The sequence below is a fragment of the Bos grunniens genome, chromosome 20, assembly GCF_055505025.1.
Source record: "Bos grunniens cultivar Pamir isolate PY7600 chromosome 20, Bosgru_T2T1.0, whole genome shotgun sequence".
Lineage (NCBI taxonomy): Eukaryota > Metazoa > Chordata > Mammalia > Artiodactyla > Bovidae > Bos > Bos grunniens.
In genome coordinates, this window is record NC_141184.1 from 69,079,140 (window position 1) to 69,099,037 (window position 19,898).

A 19,898-nucleotide genomic window follows, 5' to 3' on the forward strand; every position below is an offset into this window, starting at 1 on the left:
TCAGAGGTGTAGGTGAGAGCACAAAGCAGAAAGTAGGCAGACTCTGGTTTTGGGGGTAGATGCTTGAGAATTTCCAGGGGGACTCCTGAGGCTCGATCCCCTCTTTGCGTATGCCGAGCCTCCTTCCTCATGACCTTTGCCATGGGCGGAGCTCCTGCTCCGGGCAATTACTGTACACAGTAAGGATCTCATTCAAATATGAAGGAGCAATCAAAAGCTTTACAGACAAGCAAAAGCTGATAGAATTCAGCACTATCAAACCAGCTCTCCAACAAATGCTAAAGGATCTTCTCCAGACAGGAAACACAGAAAGGGTGTATAAACTCGAACCCAAAACAACAAAGTAATGGCAACAGGATCATCAGTCAGTCAGTTCAGTCACTCAGTCATGTCCGACTCTTTGCAACCCCATGAATCGCAGCACGCCAGAACTCCCTGTCCATCACTAACTCCTATAGTTCACTCAAACTCATATGCATCGAGTTGGTGATGCCATCCAGCCATCTCATCCTCTGTCATCCCCTTCTCCTCCTGCCCCCAATCCCTCCCAGCATTAGAGTCTTTTCCAATGAGTCAACTCTTCACATGAGGTGGCCAAAGTACTAGAGTTTCAGCCTCAGCATCAGTCCTTCCAATGAACACCCAGGACTGATCTCCTTTAGGATGGACTGGTTGGATATCCTTGTAGTCCAAGGGACTTATCAATAATTACCTTAAATATAAATGGGTTGAATGCCCCAACCAAAAGACAAAGACTGGCTGAATGGATACAAAAACAAGACCCCTATATATATTGTCTACAAGAGACCCACCTCATAACAAGGGACACATAGAGACTGAAAGTGAAAGGCTGGAAAAAGATACTCCACGCAAATAGAGACTCAAAGAAAGAAGGAGCAGCAACACTTATATCAGATAAAATAGACTTTAAAATAAAGGCTGTGAAAAGAGACAAAGAAGGATACTACATAATGATCAAAGGATAAATCCAAGAAGAAGATATAACAATTATAAATATATATGCACCCAACATAGGAGCACCGCAATATGTAAGGCAAATGCTAACAAGTAAGAAAGGGGAAATTAACAATAACACAATAATAGTGGGAGACTTTAATATCCCACTCACACCTATGGATAGATAAGCTAAACAGAAATTTAACAAGGAAACACAAACCTTAAATTATACAGTAGACCAGTTAGACCTAATAGATATCTATAGGACATTTCACCCCAAAACAATGAATTTCACCTTTTTCTCAAGTGCACATGGAACGTTCTCCAGGATAGATCACATCCGGGGCCATAAATCTAGCCTTGGTAAATTCAAAAAAAATTGAAATCATTCCAAGCATCTTTTCTGATCACAATGCAGTAAGATTAGATGTCTACAGGAGAAAATTCCAAATGTTCAAGCTGGTTTTAGAAAAGGCAGAGGATCCAGAGATCAAATTGCCAACATCCATTGGATCATCAATAAAGCAAGAGAGGTCCAGAAAAACATCTATTTCTGCTCTATTGACTATGCAAAAGCCTTTGACTGTGTGAATCACAATAAACTATGGCAAATTCTGAAAGATGGGAATACCAAAACACCTGACTTAAGAAACCTATATGCAGGTCAGGAAGCAACAGTTAGAACTGGACATGGAACGACTGGTTCCAAATTGGAAAAGGAGTATGCCAAGGCTGTATATTGTCACTCTGCTTATTTAACTTATATGCAGAGTATATCATGAGAAACACTGGGCTGGAAGAAACACAAGCTGGAATCAAGATTGCCAGGAGAAATATCAATAACCTCAGATATGCAGATGACACCACATTTATGGCAGAAAGTGAAGAGGAACTAAAAAGCCTCTTGATGAAAGAGAAAGAGGAGAGTGAAAACGTTGGCTTAAAGCTCAACATTCAGAAAACTAGGATCACGGCATCTGGTCCCATCACTTCATGGGAAATAGATGGGGAAACAGTGGAAACAGTGTCAGACTTTATTTTGTGGGGCTCCAAAATCACTTCAGATGGTGACTGCAGCCATGAAATTTTAGACACTTACTCCCTGGAAGGAAAGTTATGACCAACCTAGATAGCATATGAAAAAACAGAGATATTACTTGGACAACAAAGGTCCATCTAGTCAAGGCTATGGTTTTTCCTGTGGTCATGTATGGATGTGAAAGTTGGACTGTGAAGAAAACTGAGCACCGAAGAATTGATGCTTTTGAACTGTGGTGTTGGAGAAGACTCTTGAGAGTCCCCTGGACTGCCAGGAGATCCAACCAGTCCATCCTAAAGGAGATCAGTCCTGGGTGTTCAATGGAAGGACTGATGCTAAAGCTGAAACTCCAGTACTTTGGCCACCTCATGCGAAGAGTTGACTCACTGGAAAAGACTCTGATGCTGGAAGGGATTGGGGGCAGGAGGAGAAGGGGACAACAGAAGATGAGAGGGCTGGATGGCATCACTGACTCGATGGACATGAGTTTGGATAGACTCCGGGAGTTGGTGATGGACAGGGAGGCCTGGCGTGCTACGATTCATGGGGTCGCAAAGAGTCAGACTTGACTGAGTGACTGAACTGAACCGAACTGAACAGGAGAAAAACTATTAAAAATTCCAACACATGGAGGCTGAACAACACGCTGTTGAATAACCAACAAATCACAGAAGAAATCACATAAGAAATCAAAATATGCATAGAAACAAATGAAAATGAAAACACAACAACCCAAAACCTATGGGACACTGTAAAAGCAGTGCTAAGGAGGAAAGTTCAATAGTAATACAGGCTTACCTCAAGAAACAAGAAAAAAGTTAAATAAATAACCTAACTCTACCCCTAAGCAACTAGAAAAGGAAGAAATGAAGAACCCCAGGGTTAGGAGAAGGAAAGAAATCTTAAAAATTAGGACAGATATAAATGCAAAAGAAACAAAAGAGACCATAGCAAAAATCAACAAAACCAAAAGCTGATTCTTTGAGAAGATAAATAAAATTGACAAACCATTAGCCAGACTTATCAAGAAACAAAGGGAGAATAATCAAATCAAAAAAATTAGAAATAAAAGTGGAGAAATCACAACAGACAACACAGAAATACAAAGGATCAAAAGATACTACTATCAGCAACTTTATGCCAATAAAATGGACAACTTGGAAGAAATAGAAAATCTTAACAGACCCATCACAAGCACCGAAATTGAAACTGTAATCAGAAATCTTCCAACAAACAAAAGCCCAGGACCAGATGGCTTCACAGCTGAATTCTACCAAAACTTTAGAGAAGAGATAACACCTATTCTATTCAAACTCTTCCAGAAAATTGCAGAGGAAGGTAAACTTCCAAACTCATTCTATGAGGCCACCATCACCTTAATACCAAAACCTGACAAAGATGCCACAAAAAAAGAAAACTACAGGCCAATATCACTGATGAACATAGATGCAAAAATCCTTAACAAAATTCTAGCAATCAGAATCCAACAACACATTAAAAAGATCATACATCATGTCCAAGTGGGCTTTATCCCAGGGATGCAAAGATTCTTCAATATTTGCAAATCAATTAATGTAATACACCACATTAACAAATCGAAATATAAAAAACCATATGATTATCTCAATAGATGCAGAGAAAGCCTTTGACAAAATTCAACATCCACTTATGATAAAAAAAACCTCCAGAAAGTAGGAATAGAATAAACATACCTCAACATAATAAAAGCTATATATGATAACCCCACAACAAACATTATCCTCAATGGTGAAAATTTGAAAGCATTTCCCCTAAAGTCAGGAACAAGACAAAGATACCCACTCTCACCACTACTATTCAACATAGTTTTGGAAGTTTTGGCCACAGCAATCAGCAGAAAAAGAAATAAAAGGAATCCAGATTGGAAAAGAAAAAGTAAAACTCTCACTGTTTGCAGATGACATGATCCTCTACACAGAAAACCCTAAATACTCCACCAGAAAATTATTAGAGCTAATCAATGAATATAGTCAAGTTGAAGGATATAAAATTAACACGCAGAAATCCCTTGCATTCCTATACACTAACAATAAGAAAACTGAAAGAGGAATTAAGGAAACAATCCCATTCACCATTGCAACGAAAAGAATAAAATACTTAGGAATATATCTACCTAAAGAAACAAAAGACCTATATATAGAAAATTATAAAAGAATGATGAAAGAAATCAAAGAGGACACAAAGAGATAGAGAAATATACCATGTTCATGTATTGGAAGAATCAATATAGTGAAAATAAGTATACCACCCAAAGCAATCTATAGATTCAATGCAATCCCTATCAGGCTACCAACAGTATTTTTCACAGAGCTAGAACAAATAATTTCACAATTTGTCTGGAAATACAAAAAACCTCGAATGGCCAAAGCGATCTTGAGAAAGAAGAATGGAAGTGGAGGAATCAACTTGCCGACCTCAAAGCTACAGTCATCAAGACAGTATGGTACACAGAAGTATAGATCAATGGAACAAAGCAGAAAGCCCAGAGATAAATCCACACGCATCTATGGACACCTTATCTTTGACAAAGGAGGCAAGAATATACAATGGAGAAAAGCCAATCTCTTTAACAAGTAGTGCTGGGAAAACTGGTCAACCACTTGTAAAAGAATGAAACTTGAACTCTTTCTAACACCATACACAAAAATAAACTCAAAATGGATTAAAGATCTAAATGTAAGATCAGAAACTATAAAATTCCTAGAGGAAAACATAGGCAAAACACTCTGACATAAATCACAGCAGGATCCTCTATGACCCACCTCCCAAAGTAATGGAAATAAAAGCAAAAATAAACAAATGAGACCTAATTAAACTTAAAAGCTTTTGCACAAGAAAGGAAACTATAAGCAAGGTGAAAAGACAGCCTTCAGAATGGGAGAAAATAATAGCAAATGAAGCAAGTGACAAAGAATTAATCTCAAAAACATACAAGCAACACCTGCAGCTCAATTCCAGAAAAATAAACAACCCAATCAAAAAATGGGCCAAAGAACTAAACCGACATTTCTCTAAAGAAGACATGAACAAATACATGAAAAGATGCTCAACATCACTCATTATCAGAGAAATGCAAATCAAAACCACAATGAAGTACCATTTCACGCCAGTCAGAATGGCTGCTATCCAAAAGTCTACAAGCAATAAATGCTGGAGAGGGTGTGGAGAAAAGGGAACCCTCTTACAGGAAATGCAAACTAGTACAGGCACTATGGAGAACAGTGTGGAGATTCCTTAAAAAACTGGAAATAGAACTGCCTTATGACCCAGCAATCCCACTGCTGGGCATACACACTGAGGAAACCAGAACTGAAAGAGACACATGTACCCCAATGTTCATACAACACTGTTTATAATAGCCAGGACATGGAAGCAACCTAGATGTCCATCAGCAGACAAATGGAGAAGAAAGCTGTGGTACATATACACAATGGAATATTAAAGAATACATCTGAATCAGTTCTAATGAGGTGGATGAAACTGGAGCCTATTATACAGAGTGAAGTGAGCCAGAAAGAAAAACAGCAATGCGGTATACTAACACATATATATGGAATTTAGAAATGTGGTAACAATAGCCCTACATCAAGACAGCAAAAGAGACACAGAAGTACAGAACAGTCTTTTGGACTCTGTGGGAGAGGGCGAGGGTGGAATGATTTGGGAGAATGGCATTGAAACATGTATATCATCATATGTGAAAGAGATTGCCAGTCCACGTTCAATGCATGAGACAGGGTGCTCAGGGCTTGTGCACTGGGATGACCCAGAGGGATGGGATGGGGGAGCGAGGTGGGAGGGGGGTTCAAGATGGGGAACACATGTACACCCATAGCTGATTCATGTCAATTTATGGCAAAAACCACTACAATATTGTAAAGGAATTAGCTTTCAATTAAAATAAATAAATTTATATTGAAAAAATAAAGCACTATCTCGAAATAGGATAAAAAAAAAAAGAAAAGAAAATTAGAGATACCAAGGGAACATTTCATCCAAAGATGGGCACAATAAAGGACAGATATGGTATGAAACTAACAGAAGCAGAAGATATTAAGAAGAGGTGGCAAGAATACACAGAAGAGGGTGTGTTCGTGTGTTCACTCACCTAGAGCCAGGCATCCTGGAGTGCAAAGTCAAGTGGTCCTTAGGAAGCATCACTACAAACAAAGCTAGTGGAGGTGATGGATTCCCGCTGAGCTAATTCAAATCCTAAAAGATGATGCTCTTAAAGTGCTGCACTCAATATGCCAGCAAATTAGGAAAACTCAGCAGTGGCTAGGACTGGAAAAAGTCAGTGTTCATTCCAATCCCAAAGAAAGGCAATGCCAAAGAATGCTAAAACTACCATACAATTGCACTCATCTCACATTCTAATAAAGTAATGCTCAAAATTCTCCAAACCAGGCTTTAATAGTACATGAACTGAGAATCTGCAGATATTTAAGCTGGATTTAGAAAGGCAGAGGAACCAGAGATCAAATTGCCAACATGTTAGATCATAGAAAAACCAAGATAGTTACAGAAACACTTCTGCTCCTGCTTTACTGACTACACCAAAGTCTTTTACTGTGTGGATCACAATAACTGTGGAACATGCTTAAAAGATAGGAATACCAGACCACCTTACCTGCCTCCTGAGAAATCTGTATGTAGGTTAAGAAGCAACAGTTAGAACCAGACATGGAACAATGGACTGGTTCCAAATTGAGAAAGGAGTACGTCAAGGCTGCATATTGTTACACTGCTTATTCAACATCAAGCAAAATGCTGGGCTGGATGAAGCACAAGCTGGAATCAAGACTTCGGGGAGAAATATCAGTAACCTCAGATATGCAGATGACACCACCCTTATGGCAGAAAGCAAAGAGGAACTAAACAGCCTCTTGATGAAAGTGAAAGAGTTGAGTGAAAAATCTGGCTTAAAACTCAACATTCATAAAACTAAGATCATGGCACCCAGTCATGCCTTGATACCAACACTTGATCCCTTGATCCATCTGGTCCCATCACTTCATGGCAAAGAGATGGGGAAATAATGGAAACAATGACAGACTTCATTTTCTCGGGCTCCGAAATTACTGGAGCTAGTGAGTGACTGCTGCCATGAAATTAAAAGACGCTTGCTCCTTGAAGAAAAGCTACGACCAACCAAGACAGCATATTAAAAACCAGAAACATTAGTTTGTTGACTAAAGTCCGTCTAGTAAAAGCGATGGTTTTTTCCAGTAGTCATGTATGGATGTGAGAGTTGGACCATAAAGAATGCTGAGCACCGAAGAACTGGTGCTTTTGAACTGTGGTGTTGGAGAAGACTCTTGAGAGTCCCCTGGACTGCAAGATCAAACTAGTCAATCCTAAAGGAAATCAGTCCTCAATATTCATTGGAAGGACTGTTGCTGATGCTGAAACTCCAATACTTTGGCCACCTGATGAGAAGAACTCACTCACTGGAAAAGATCCTGATGCTGGGAAAGATTGAAGGCAGGAGGAGTAGAGGACAACAAAGGATGAGCTGGTTGGGTGGCATCACCAACTCAATGGACATGAGTTTGAGCAAGCTCCGGGAGTTGGTGACAACCAGGGAAGCCTGGCTGCATGCAGTCCATAGGGTCGCAGAGTCAGACATGACTGAGCGACTGAACTCAACTAAACTAAGGGCGCTACACTTGCGTAGAAGAAAAGCTATTTTGTTTCTTTTTCTACTTTGCACAAAGGCACCAAATATATTACTGAATTGGTAAGAGAGAAACATAAATCCACAAAGGTCAAAAAAGATGTCTAGACCGAAAATGAAAGACATTCAGACTGACAACTAGAGAACCTGAGCTTATTTTGAAGGACCAAGCCTATGATATACCCAATATGAGGACTCCAATAAGAAACTCTTACACCCTTAGAGATAAATTGAACTGGAGGGATTAAAAAAAAACAAAAAACAAAAAACCCTGCTCTAGACAAAGAAAGACCAAACAGGAAGTTGTCTAACTTGACTTCAACGTTAGTCACAGGATAGGGGGAAAACCCTCAAGTCAGACCTCCGATGGTTTGTGGCCTAAATATAGACTACCAGTGTGATATGAAAAACTTCATTCTAAAGAAGCAGTTTAAATGGTATTGAGGTGACAGTCCTCCTCCACTTCATTTTGTAAATGAACTAAACATTTAAATCAAAAGACAGAGATGGTCAGAAGTGATTTTTTTTTTTAAAGGAATAACTATACCATAATGGCAGAAAGCAAAGAGGGACTAAAGAGCCTCTTGATGAAGGTGAAACAGCAGAGTGAAAAGCTGGCTTAAAACTCAACATTCAAAAAACTAAGATCATGGTATCTGGTTCTACCACTTCATGGCAAATAGATGGAATCTGGTTCTACCACTTCATGGCAAAAGAATGGAAATGGTGACAGAATTTACTTTCTTGGGCTCCAAAATCACTGGATGGTGAGTGACTGCAGCCATGAAATTACAAGATGCTTGCTCCTTGGAAGAAAAGCTATGACAAACCTAGACAGCATATTAAAAAGCAGAACATCTCTTTGCCAACAAAGGTCCATCTGGTCAAGGCTATGGTTTTTCCAGCGGTCATGTATGGATGTGAGAGTTGGACTGTGAAGAAAGCTGAGTGCTGAAGAACTGATGCTTTTGAACTGTGGTATTGGAGAAGATTCTTGAGAGTCCCTTGGACTGCAAGGAGATCAAACCAGTCCATCCTAAAGGAAATCAGTCCTGAATATTCCTTGGAAGGACTGATGCTGAAGTTGAAACTCCAATACTTTAGCCACCTGATGCAAAGAACTGACTCATTGGAAAAAACCCTGATGCTTGGAAAGATCAAAGGCAGGAGGAAAAGGGGATGACAGAAGATGAGGTGGTTGGATGGCACCACTGACTCAATGGACATAAGTTTGAACAAAGTCTGGGAGACAGTGAAGGACCAGGAAGCCTCGTGTGCTGCAGTCCATGGGGTCACAGTCAGACATGACTGAGCAACTGAACAAGAACAACAAATACACCATCTACAAGAGACACACTCTAAAAATAAAGACACAGACAGACTGAAAGTAAATGGATGGTGAAGGATAGCCCATATAAACAGAAAGCATGAGACAGTACTGGATAAAAGGATCAATTAGTAAGGAAGACAATAAAAGTCTAAACGAAGCAAAAATTGAAAATTAAAAGTAATATGGACTATTCCTGGAGAAAGAAATAGCAACCCATTCCAGTATTCCTGCCTGGGAAATCCCTTGGACAGAGGAGCCTGACAGGCTATAGTTCCTGGGGTCACAAAGAGTCAGACATGACTTAGTGCTTAAAAACAATTGACTATTCCACAATCGTATTTGGAGGTTTAATACTTCTCTATAAATAAAAGAAATAAACACAAAGAAAAATGAAAACAAAGAATACCTGCATAATACTATTAATCGTCTTGACTTAATTTCTATTTACTGCTACTGTACCCAATTATGGTAAAGTGTACATGCTTTTCAAGTGTACATGGTATGTTTGCCATGATAGACCATATGCTTCATCATAAAACAAGTCTTAATAAACTTAATATCTGAAATCATATAAAATTATTTTGCCCAAGACAGAATTAAATTTGAAATCAGGAACAATAAGATAACTAGGAAGATCCAAATATTTTATTTAGAATATAAAAGCATACTTCTAATAATCCATAAAGTAACAAAGAAATAAGAGACTAGAAAATATCTTAACTAAATGATAATGAAAATAAAAGATCAAAATTCATGATATACAGCTAAAGCAATGCTTAAACCAGAATTTATAGCTTTAAATGTTTTTAATTAGAAAATTACAAAAAGTCTAAAAATTAAAGAGGTGACACTTCCATCCAAAATTTGAAAAGATGAAGTAAAATCAAAAGTATAGGGTAGAAAATAAGAAATCTTCCTCTCAAAAAACTCAAGAAATAAAAAATAAACAAAAAAAATTTTTTTAATCAGTGAAACTAAGAGCTGATTTCTGGAAATAATTAAGAAAATTGATAAATATCCAGTCAGTCTATCAGGGAAAAAGAGAAAAAGCAAAAATTATCAAATGGATGAAGTTGGGGAAAAGGTACAAACTTTCAGTTATAAAAATAAATGTCATGAGGATGTAATATATAGCATGGTAACACTGTACTGCATATTCAAAAGCTGCTAAAACAGTAGATCTTGCCAAAAGTTCTCATCACACACACAAAAAATGTGTAATCATGTACAGTGATGGATGTTAACTAGACTTTTTCTGGTGATTATTTCCCAATATATACAATACTGAATCATTACATGGTACATCTCAAACTAGTATGTGGCAAGTGTACCTCAATTTTTAAAATAGGAAGAATGGAAGAAAGTACATCACTGCAGATCCCATAGACATTAAAATAATAATAATGGAGTATTAGAAATAACTTTATTAGTAAATTTAAAATTAGAGTCATCCTTGAAAGACATAAATGATTAGATTTGATCCCAAGTGCAAGAGGAAATAGGAACAGTTCCATATCAATTAACAAAATTTCATTCATAATGATAAATCTTCCAGGCCCACTGGTTTCGCTGATGAATTCTATCAAACTCTAAAGAAATAATACCAGTATTACACAGACTCTTTCAGAAAATAAAGGAGGCAGAAACACTTCTTAACTCAATTTATATTTTATGAGGCCAGTATTACCCTGTTACCAAAACCAAAGTCATCATAAAAAAAAAAAGAAAACTAAAGACAAATGTCCTTCATGAACATCAACATAAGATAAAATTTTTGCAAACTAAATCTAACACTCTATAAGAGAACAATATCATAACCAAGTAGGATTTATCCTAGGAATATAAAGTCTGTTTAACAGGAAAATCAATTAATGTAATTTATTACATTAGTAAAATGAAAAAGAAAACAAAGTTCATTTGAGTAGGTACAAAAAAAGCATTCAAAGAAATGTATGCCCCATTCATTATAAATAATCTAAGAAACAGAAGAGAACTTCACCAAATTTATTATCAATGATAAGAGGGATTAATACTGTCTTTATGTACAAACAGAAACAAGGCCAGAATATCCATTCTTATCACTTTTGTTCAATACTCTACTAAAGGTCCTACCAGTGGAAGGAATAAGGAAAGAAACAGAAATAAACAGCATGAAGATAAGACATAAAACTGTCTTTAGGTGACATTATCATATAAAATAATCCTAGCAAGTCTACCAAAAAAAGCTATTTAAACTATTAAGTAAATTTAGTAGTCACAGGACACAAAGACAAAAATCAATTCTGGACTTACATAGGTATGATAGTAGAGAATAATCAAAATTTATAATAGCATCAAAAATATACAGGAATAAATTCAATAAAAGATTTTTAACAGCTGTGAACTGAATACAGTAAAACAAAAATTTAAAACACCTACATGAGTGTAGCAAGATACCATGTCCATGAACTGGATATTAAGATGGCCCAAACTGATACACAGATTGAGGCAACCTCAATCAAACTGGTGAGTTTTTTAAAGAAATTGACAAGTTGATGCTAAAATTAAGACAATAGCAAAAGATGCAGAACACAAAACTATTCTGAGAAAGAAGAACAAGACTGAAAGACTTAAATTACCTGATTTGAAGACTTATAAAGTTATAGTAAGCAAGACAGCATAATATTGGCATAAGGATAGACATTTAGATCTATGGTACAGAATAGAGTCCAGTAACAGACGCTAGATTTCTATGGTCAACTGATTTTTGACAAAGGCACAGAATAATACAAAAGGGAAAAAAGTCTTTTCAGCAAATGTTGCTAGAATTTGATAGCTATATGTGTTGGGGAGGAGGCCTTATTCTTCTTACCTCACATCATTCACAAAAATTAATTCAAAGTGGATCACAGACCTGAACATAATAGCTAAAATTATTGAACTTTTAGAAGAAAAATATAAAACCTATTTGTAACTTCAGTTACACAGATTTCTTCAATACAAAAACCATAAAGCCATAAATAAAAAACTGAAAATGCAGATAATCAAAATTTACAACTTCTGCTCTCTGAAACAGTTAAAAAGTTTTAACAGTTAAAACTAACTCTTTAAAAGTTTAACTCTTAAGAGTTAAAAAGACAAACGACAGATGGGAAGAAAATATTTGTAAACATGTATGTGAAAAATGGACTGTATACAGAATATAAAAACACTTAGAATTTCAATAAGACTATGTACAAAAGAACAAACAACCCAATATAAAAAGGGGAAAAAATGTGAACAGACATTTCACAAAGGAAGATATAAGAATGGCCTAAAAAAGCACAACTTCATTAATTATCAAGGAAATTCAAAATACAACCACAGTGAGATACTATTCCTATATACCCAGTAGAATGGCTGAAAGTAAGAAGACAATATCAGATGATGATGAAGATGTGAAGCAATCTTAATGGAAATGAAAAATGGTACACTTCATAAAATAGCATAGCAGTATCTTATATTAAACACATATTTCTCACATGACCCCACAATTTGTCTCATGTATTTATCCAAGAAAAAGGAAAATTTAGGTACAAAGACTTGTCTGCAAGTGGTCATAGCACCATTATTCATAAGTCAATAAAAACTGGAAGTGTAACTTAAGAGGTAAACAGCTGAACAAAGTAAAAAGAAAACCATACTACACAATACTACACAGCAATAGAAAGGAACAAAATATTTACATATACAAAATATTTGAATCTCAAAAGCATTATCCTAAGGAAACAAAGTCAAACACAAAAGATCTCCTACTGTATAATTTCATTTATATAGAAATCTAAAAGAAATGAACCATAGTGACAAAAACCAGTGGTTATCTGGACCAAGCATTACGGAATGGAATTGAAGGGCATATGAAAATTATTTACAGAGTGAAAGAAGTGTTTTCAATCTTGAATGTGCTGTTAGTTACATGGCTATGTATCTGCTAAATTCATCAAACTGTACACTCAGGAAAAAAAAAAGGAAAAAGATATTAAAAACTCTTAATACAGACAAGCAAGGGGTTCATTTTTCTAAAACATAAAGAGCTGTGAAAAATCAATTTTAAAAAACCTAACAAAACAAATGAGCCAAAAAATGAGTAATTCTTTTTACAGAAAAAGACCAAACAGTTCTTAAATAATGTTTAACATCACTAATATGAGAATGGTAAATTAGACTGAGAAATCATTTTTCACCTGTAAGACTGCCAGAAATTCAAAAGTTTAGTAATAACTGTTCTGGGAAGACAATAAAATGGAACTCTCATAGACTGCTGATGGACAAGTAAATTGGTATAGTCCTTACAGAGAATAATTTGGAAATATTTATAAAAATTACAAATACATTATTCCTATCTCCCAGAAGTAGTTTTGCTCTTGGAAATTATCCTACAGACACACTTGCATAAATATAAACTGACAAGTACAAAGTTAATCTGTACAAGTACAGGTTAACTTTAGTATACTTTAGTATGCTGCTGCTGCTGCTAAGTTGCTTCAGTCGTGTCTGACTCTGTGCGACCCCACAGACGGCAGCCCACCAGGCTCCCCCATCCCTGGGATTCTCCAGGCAAGAACACTGGAGTGGGTTGCCATTTCCTTCTCCACCGCATGAAAGTGAAAAGTGAAAGTGAAGTTGTGCAGCCGTGTACGACTCTTCTCGACCCCATGGACTACTGCCTACCAGGCTCCTCCGTCCATGGGATTTTCCAGGCAAGAGTACTGGAGTGGGGTGCCATTGCCTTCTCCGACACTTCAGTATGCTTTAGTATTAACTTTAGTATTACTATAAAGTAATTTGTAAAAGTACAAAGTTAAAACTAATAGCATTAGTTTTAATAGCAGAAGATTACAAACAATTCAAATGACTCTCAGCAGTGGAGAGAACAGTTAATTAAATCATGATACATTAAAAAAATAAAATATTGTTCATCTTTAAAAAAGTATTCTCCATTTGAGAATAACTATAAAATACATTGTTAAATGAGAAAAAGCAAGGAGTAGAACATGAGTGTGGTATGCCACATTCCATGTAAGACTGGATAAGAATTCACATATTTATTAACTGTATATGCAAACAGAAAATTTTGAAAGATGCAAAACTAGCAAGAATCATAATTTGTTAGAGTGAAGAATAGGAAGACAGATTACAATACTGAAACAGAACACATTTTAATTTCTTTTTTTCTGGACAATGTAAATATAACATCTCTTCAAAAGTTAGGTGAGTTAATCAAAATTTGATATGAAAACTAAGAGAACAGACACATTAGTTATATGTAAAGACAGGTCACAAACTTGAGGCAATATTCACAATTTAAACAACTAAAAGATTAGTGTTAAAACATTGTAAAGCACTCCATCAGCAAGAGAGAAACCAATAAACCAAATGATGAGGAGAATGAAAAGTCATGAACATATATATCACTGATGATGACAGCAAACAGTCAATAAACATAAAACACTAAACATCATTAATAACCATAGGAGTGAAAAGTAAAATATGTGTGAGGTATATTACCTCAACTAGCCTGACAAAAAGTTTAATATTATGAGCTGTTGGTGAGGAACTGGATCAAAATGGGTGGGATATAAAGTAGTATAATCACTGTTTGTAAAATATAGTTTGGCATGATCTACTGAAGCTATGTAATGAATACATATAACAAGCTTTACCCATTGACAAGAAATGCATCAATAAATTGCAGCACTACAGCAGTACAAATGAAGGAACTATATCTATAGCACCAATATAAACTCTCATACACAACACAGAAAAAATGAAGCAAGTTGTAAAAGAATAAATACATTTTGATTCTATTTGTATAAAGTTCAAAAATATGCAAAACTATGCATTATTTTCAGATTATATATCTATATGCGACTTAGCAGCAGCAGCAGCAGCAGTAAAACTATGAAGAAAAGGCATCAACTGATAAACAGCAAGCATTTTCTGCTGGCAGAAAAAAGGCAACAGCGAAGGTTAAACCTTCTGTGACGGTGTTTTTACTGCTACTATATCAATACTTAGATGTATTTGATATTTAATACTTTTCAAAACTCTACTAAAGAAAGAAATCAATCATGAAGATGAAATGCTATGAAACAACATGCTAGTTCTCCCTCGTTTAATTCATAACAAGAGGTATGGAAGAGAACATTTAAAGAAGGCTATTTCTCTATCCAGACCCTCAGCAGTACTATATGATTCAAAAAGCAAAACAGAAAATGAACAAAAGGCATTTTAAGATGACATCTTGTAAACATATACAGGATAATTTTCAAAGAATTTTTTTAAAGAGTTTAGATGGAAAAATCACTGAAAGTTTGACTATCATCACTTACTACTCACTTTCCAAACAAGATAAAATCAACAAACATGAAAGAAAAAGAAAAACATCCTTGCACTATAATTAAACTGCCTTCTATTAGAAATATATACAGCCAGTTCCATTCTCATAAGTCATCTCATATAAAAATCTGAAAAGTGTATTTAATTTCCTATTTTCCAGAAAGGATTTAAGGACATACACAGAAATAAATCTTTCTTCAGTAAAGAATGAAAAATAAAGAGGAAATTGTGAAACTAAAATATAATAATAAAAAAAAGCCATGATGAAGGCTAATAAACAAATATAAAACCATGATGAGGTCTTACGTAACTTTTAACTGGCCAACATTGGGCTCAAAATTTTTAGTCAGCTATAGCTAAGAAGGAAACATAATTACTTAAAAGACAGTTATAAGTTAATAAACTCTACTCAAAGATCATCATCAGCTTTTTTTAATACTGATTCCAGAGAGAAATATTCCCTGCAAATCTTCTAAGAATTAAAATCATCAAGCCACCAAAATACCCAGAAGGTTAATAAAATTAATTGATTACTAGAAGAACAGAAATTGGGGAAATAAATAAAAATAAATTACAATAAAATTATTAAATAAATTGATTAATGAAGCTACTTAAAATTCAACATAATACCCTAAATAGTCATATAAAATGTACTGACCTTCCTGAATTGCCATGTCCACAGTTACTCTGGAAGCTGAATGCAGAAGTTTTTGGTAATTCTGTGCATTCTGATCAAACAACTGTACAAGAAGAGTACATGTCTTTTCATATTCACATCTGCTAACAGTGCACAACTGCTCCAGCTGCTGAAATACAGTGGTGGTGTCATCCAGCGGGTCATCTAAATTATCTCTGCAAATACATAATAGGAAGACAGACAACATTAGAATGAGACATACTTCTACTCACCACAAATAAATTCTATTTAAGTTAAATCAAAATTCTATCATGGATAAAGAAATAAAAGACACTGAAGGTAAGATGTAAAATGTCTATAACTGAAAACATGATTACGTATATAAAAGTACCTAAGAAACTATATGAAAGCTACTCGTATTAACAGGTGAGTTTACAAAGTTGCTAACATACAGATCAATATACAGAACTCATTACCATATACTAACATAAACAAATGGAAATGTAAATCTGAAAAATATTACCTTCGAAAGGCACCAGAAAACTTAAAATACTAATTAAATCTTAATTAAAGATATGTAAAGATTTAAAGACTGAATACTATAAAACCCTGACGAAAGAAATAAGAGCTAAATAAAAGATAAACACGCTTATTGCCTGAAGACTCAATATTGCTGAGATGTCAATTCTTCCACCAAATTAATAAATTATACAAATTCAGTGAAATCATAGTCAAAATTCCAGAAGGACATTTTCTGTAGATACTGACAAGATGATCCTAAAATTTAAGCAAAAGAAGAGCCAAAATAATTTTTAAAAGGGAAAAGCAAGGTGGAAGACTCACACTACCTGATCTCAAAGCTTCTTATAAGGCTACAGTACTCAAGGCAGGGTATTAGCAGGAGAAACATACAGATTAATGAGAATAGAGTCCAGAAATAGAACCATACGTATGTGATCAATTAATTTTTGGAAACAATGTAAAGACAATTCAACGGAGAAAGGAGAGTCTTTTCCACAAATGGTGTTAGAGATAACCAGTTTTCAATATACATAAAGGAAAAAAAGGGAAAAAAAGAACATGGAGACTTACCCTGTATCATATACAAAAGTTAACTCAAAATGGATTATGGACCTGAATTTAAATTCTAAAAGTATAAAACTTCTAGAAGAAAAAAATTAAGGATAAATTGGACTTCATCAAACTTTAAAACTCTTGCTCTTCGAAAGGCTCTGTTAAGGAAATGAAGAGGCAAGCAATGGACTGGAAAAAATATTTGCAAAACACATATGATAAAAAGACTTGTGACCAAAGTGGACCAACCTCTCAAATCTCAATGTAAGAAAACAAACAACCCAATCAAAAAATGGGCAACAGATTTGACAGGTATTTTACCAAAGAGTATATAGAAATGGTAAATAAGCACAAAAAGATGCTCACCATTATTAGTCATTGAAAGTGAAGTCGCTTAGTCGTGTCCGACTCTTTGCAACCCCAGGGACTGTGGCCCACCAGGCTCCTCCGTCCGTGGGATTCTCCAGGCAAGAGTACTGGAGTGGGTTGCCATTTCCTTCTCCAGGAGATCTTCCCAACCCAGGGATCGAACCCAGGTCTCCCGTATTGCAGGCAGATGCTTTACCATCTGAGCCACCAGGGAAGCTCTATTAGTCATTAAGGGAATGCAATTTAAACCAACAATGAGGCATCCCATCTATCAGAATGACTAAAAGTTTTTAAAACTGACTGTCAAGTGCTGATGAGGATGCAAAGCAACTGGATCTTTCATAAACTGCTGGTAGGAATGCTGAACGAAATGGGCACTTTTGAAAATGGTTTGGCAATTTTTTTTAAAGTGAAATACACATTTACCTAGCAACCCAGATCTCACACCTAGGTATTTACCCAGGAGAAATAAAAACTTACATTCATACAAAAATCTGTATAGAAACACTTAAACACAAAGAATCCAAAAGATGAATGGATTAATAAGCTATGATATATTCATAAAATGAAATACTATTCAGAATAAAAAGTAAAGAACTACTGACATAAAATGGAAAAATTTCAAATGCATTATGCCAAGGGACAGAAGCCAGACTAAAGGGCTACACACTGTATGATTTCATTTACGAAGCATTCAAAAGAGGCAAAAATTTTAGGGAAACAAAACAGATTAATAATTGCTAGAGGCTAAGGATCGGGAAAGGTCTGACTACAAAGGAACCTAAAAAAACTTTCTAGGGTGACGGAACTATTTTATATTTCGATTGTATCATTAGTTAAACACAAATGTATACATTTGTCAGAATTCACAAAACTGAAAAAGGTCAAATTTTACCACAGGTAAATTATACTTCCATTTGAAAAAAAATTCCAAGATGCAGAAGATGAAAATTCAACAAAAACATTTAGTTTTCAATACCTCACAACTACGGCAACAGATTCCAAGCGAGAAGTGATAAAGGCCTTCGTGATTTCTGGTGCATAAGTGTCTAATAAGTGGGGTTCAGTTGATTTCACAAAAGGAACTGATGCTACCATCCTTTGCCACAGAGTTAATAAATAATGAACACTGTTGGGAGCAAATTCCCAATGCTACAAAAAAATAAAGCAAATGTTATTTAAACTGATACCATATCTTCCTAGAATAAGAACTCCAGAGGCAAAATAACTAAACATACATTTAAAACTAAACTTATTCTGATTATAACACTAATGAACATTTAACATAGCAAATTTTAAATCTTTGTGAACATCCTTCTAATCTTCTTTCCATGAATATTTTTTAAGAGCTAATATCATGTGGAAAATATGGTTTTAAAACTTCTCCCCAAACTTATAAAAAGAATTTTTCCAAAACCTAATCTGTAAAACTTTATTTTATTTCTCCACATAGATTTTTCCACAGTTTCTCAATTCACTCTTTAATTATTAGATAATCAGATGGCCTCTAAATTATTATTATAAAATTTGTTACAAAGAACTTTTTCCTAAAATCTTGCAATGAATATTTTTAGCAAAGTGCTTTAATAGACTTTTTTAAAAATCCCTACCAAATCTTATCAAGAAAGTATTCTATTTACAGTTTAGCATCAACAATGTATTTTTACTTACCTGTAGACTAGTAATGGTAAAATTGGCAATCAATCTGATAACTTCAGGATATTCTTTCACCATAACTAATTCTCCTAGCTGATAATTTGTCTTTAAACGAGCCAAAAATCGACAAAATTCATGATAATTACCTGGATCAGACAAACCCTAAATTATGAGACAAAAAGAAAGGCTATTTTAAAAACTTAAAAATAAACCAAACTAATCACCATCAATAAAATTCCAAGAGTATTTTACTAAGTTTCAGTGTTTTCATGGGTACTTACTGCACTTTGCATCAACTGGGTAGGTATCAATTTAAAAAAAAATGATTCCCACTGGGCTTAATGTTGTCATAAATGATTAGTAATAAGGAATTCATAGTAGAGGCTTCGGAGGAAGCTTTGACCATGATGACTAAGTCAAATGTTTGGTAACCATTATATCACCCAAAAACTTTGCATGAGAGAGAATTGAGAGACAGACAGAGCAAATGTGTATGTGTGTATTGTGGGTTAGACAGAAGTCAGTACAAGAGCTGAAAAATATGTAAGATGGAAAACAAGAATGGCTCTTGAAATCCTAGAAAAGAGCAATACCACTACACTTAGATTAAATGTGTACACATAAATAACAGAAATATATTTTAATTCAACAAGTATTTATTGAGTACCCACAGGCATGATGTTCTCAAGCAACTCCCTGTCTCTAAATCATTCATATAAACTGCTGCAATGTACAGCAGAAAGTTTAACAAAAGTACTATAAT

At 35.1% G+C, this 19,898-nt stretch overlaps 1 protein-coding gene across 22 annotated transcripts in view; it reads right to left on the bottom strand.

The window, feature by feature from the left end:
• Positions 1–19,898, bottom strand: part of RANBP17 (RAN binding protein 17) — a 368,523-nt gene that overhangs the window by 304,155 nt on the left and 44,470 nt on the right. For all 22 annotated transcript variants that reach the window (XR_015148584.1, XR_015148583.1, XR_015148579.1 and 19 more), the window contains 3 exons: positions 19,151–19,297; positions 18,459–18,631; positions 16,058–16,251 (listed from right to left, as the gene is read on the bottom strand). Coding sequence is in view for 14 of the 22 variants with exons in the window: in XM_086361112.1 (XP_086217238.1) it covers positions 16,058–16,251; positions 18,459–18,631; positions 19,151–19,297 (514 nt within the window). In the remaining 8 variants the exon portion in view is untranslated. The remainder of the gene's footprint in view (positions 1–16,057; positions 16,252–18,458; positions 18,632–19,150; positions 19,298–19,898) is intronic.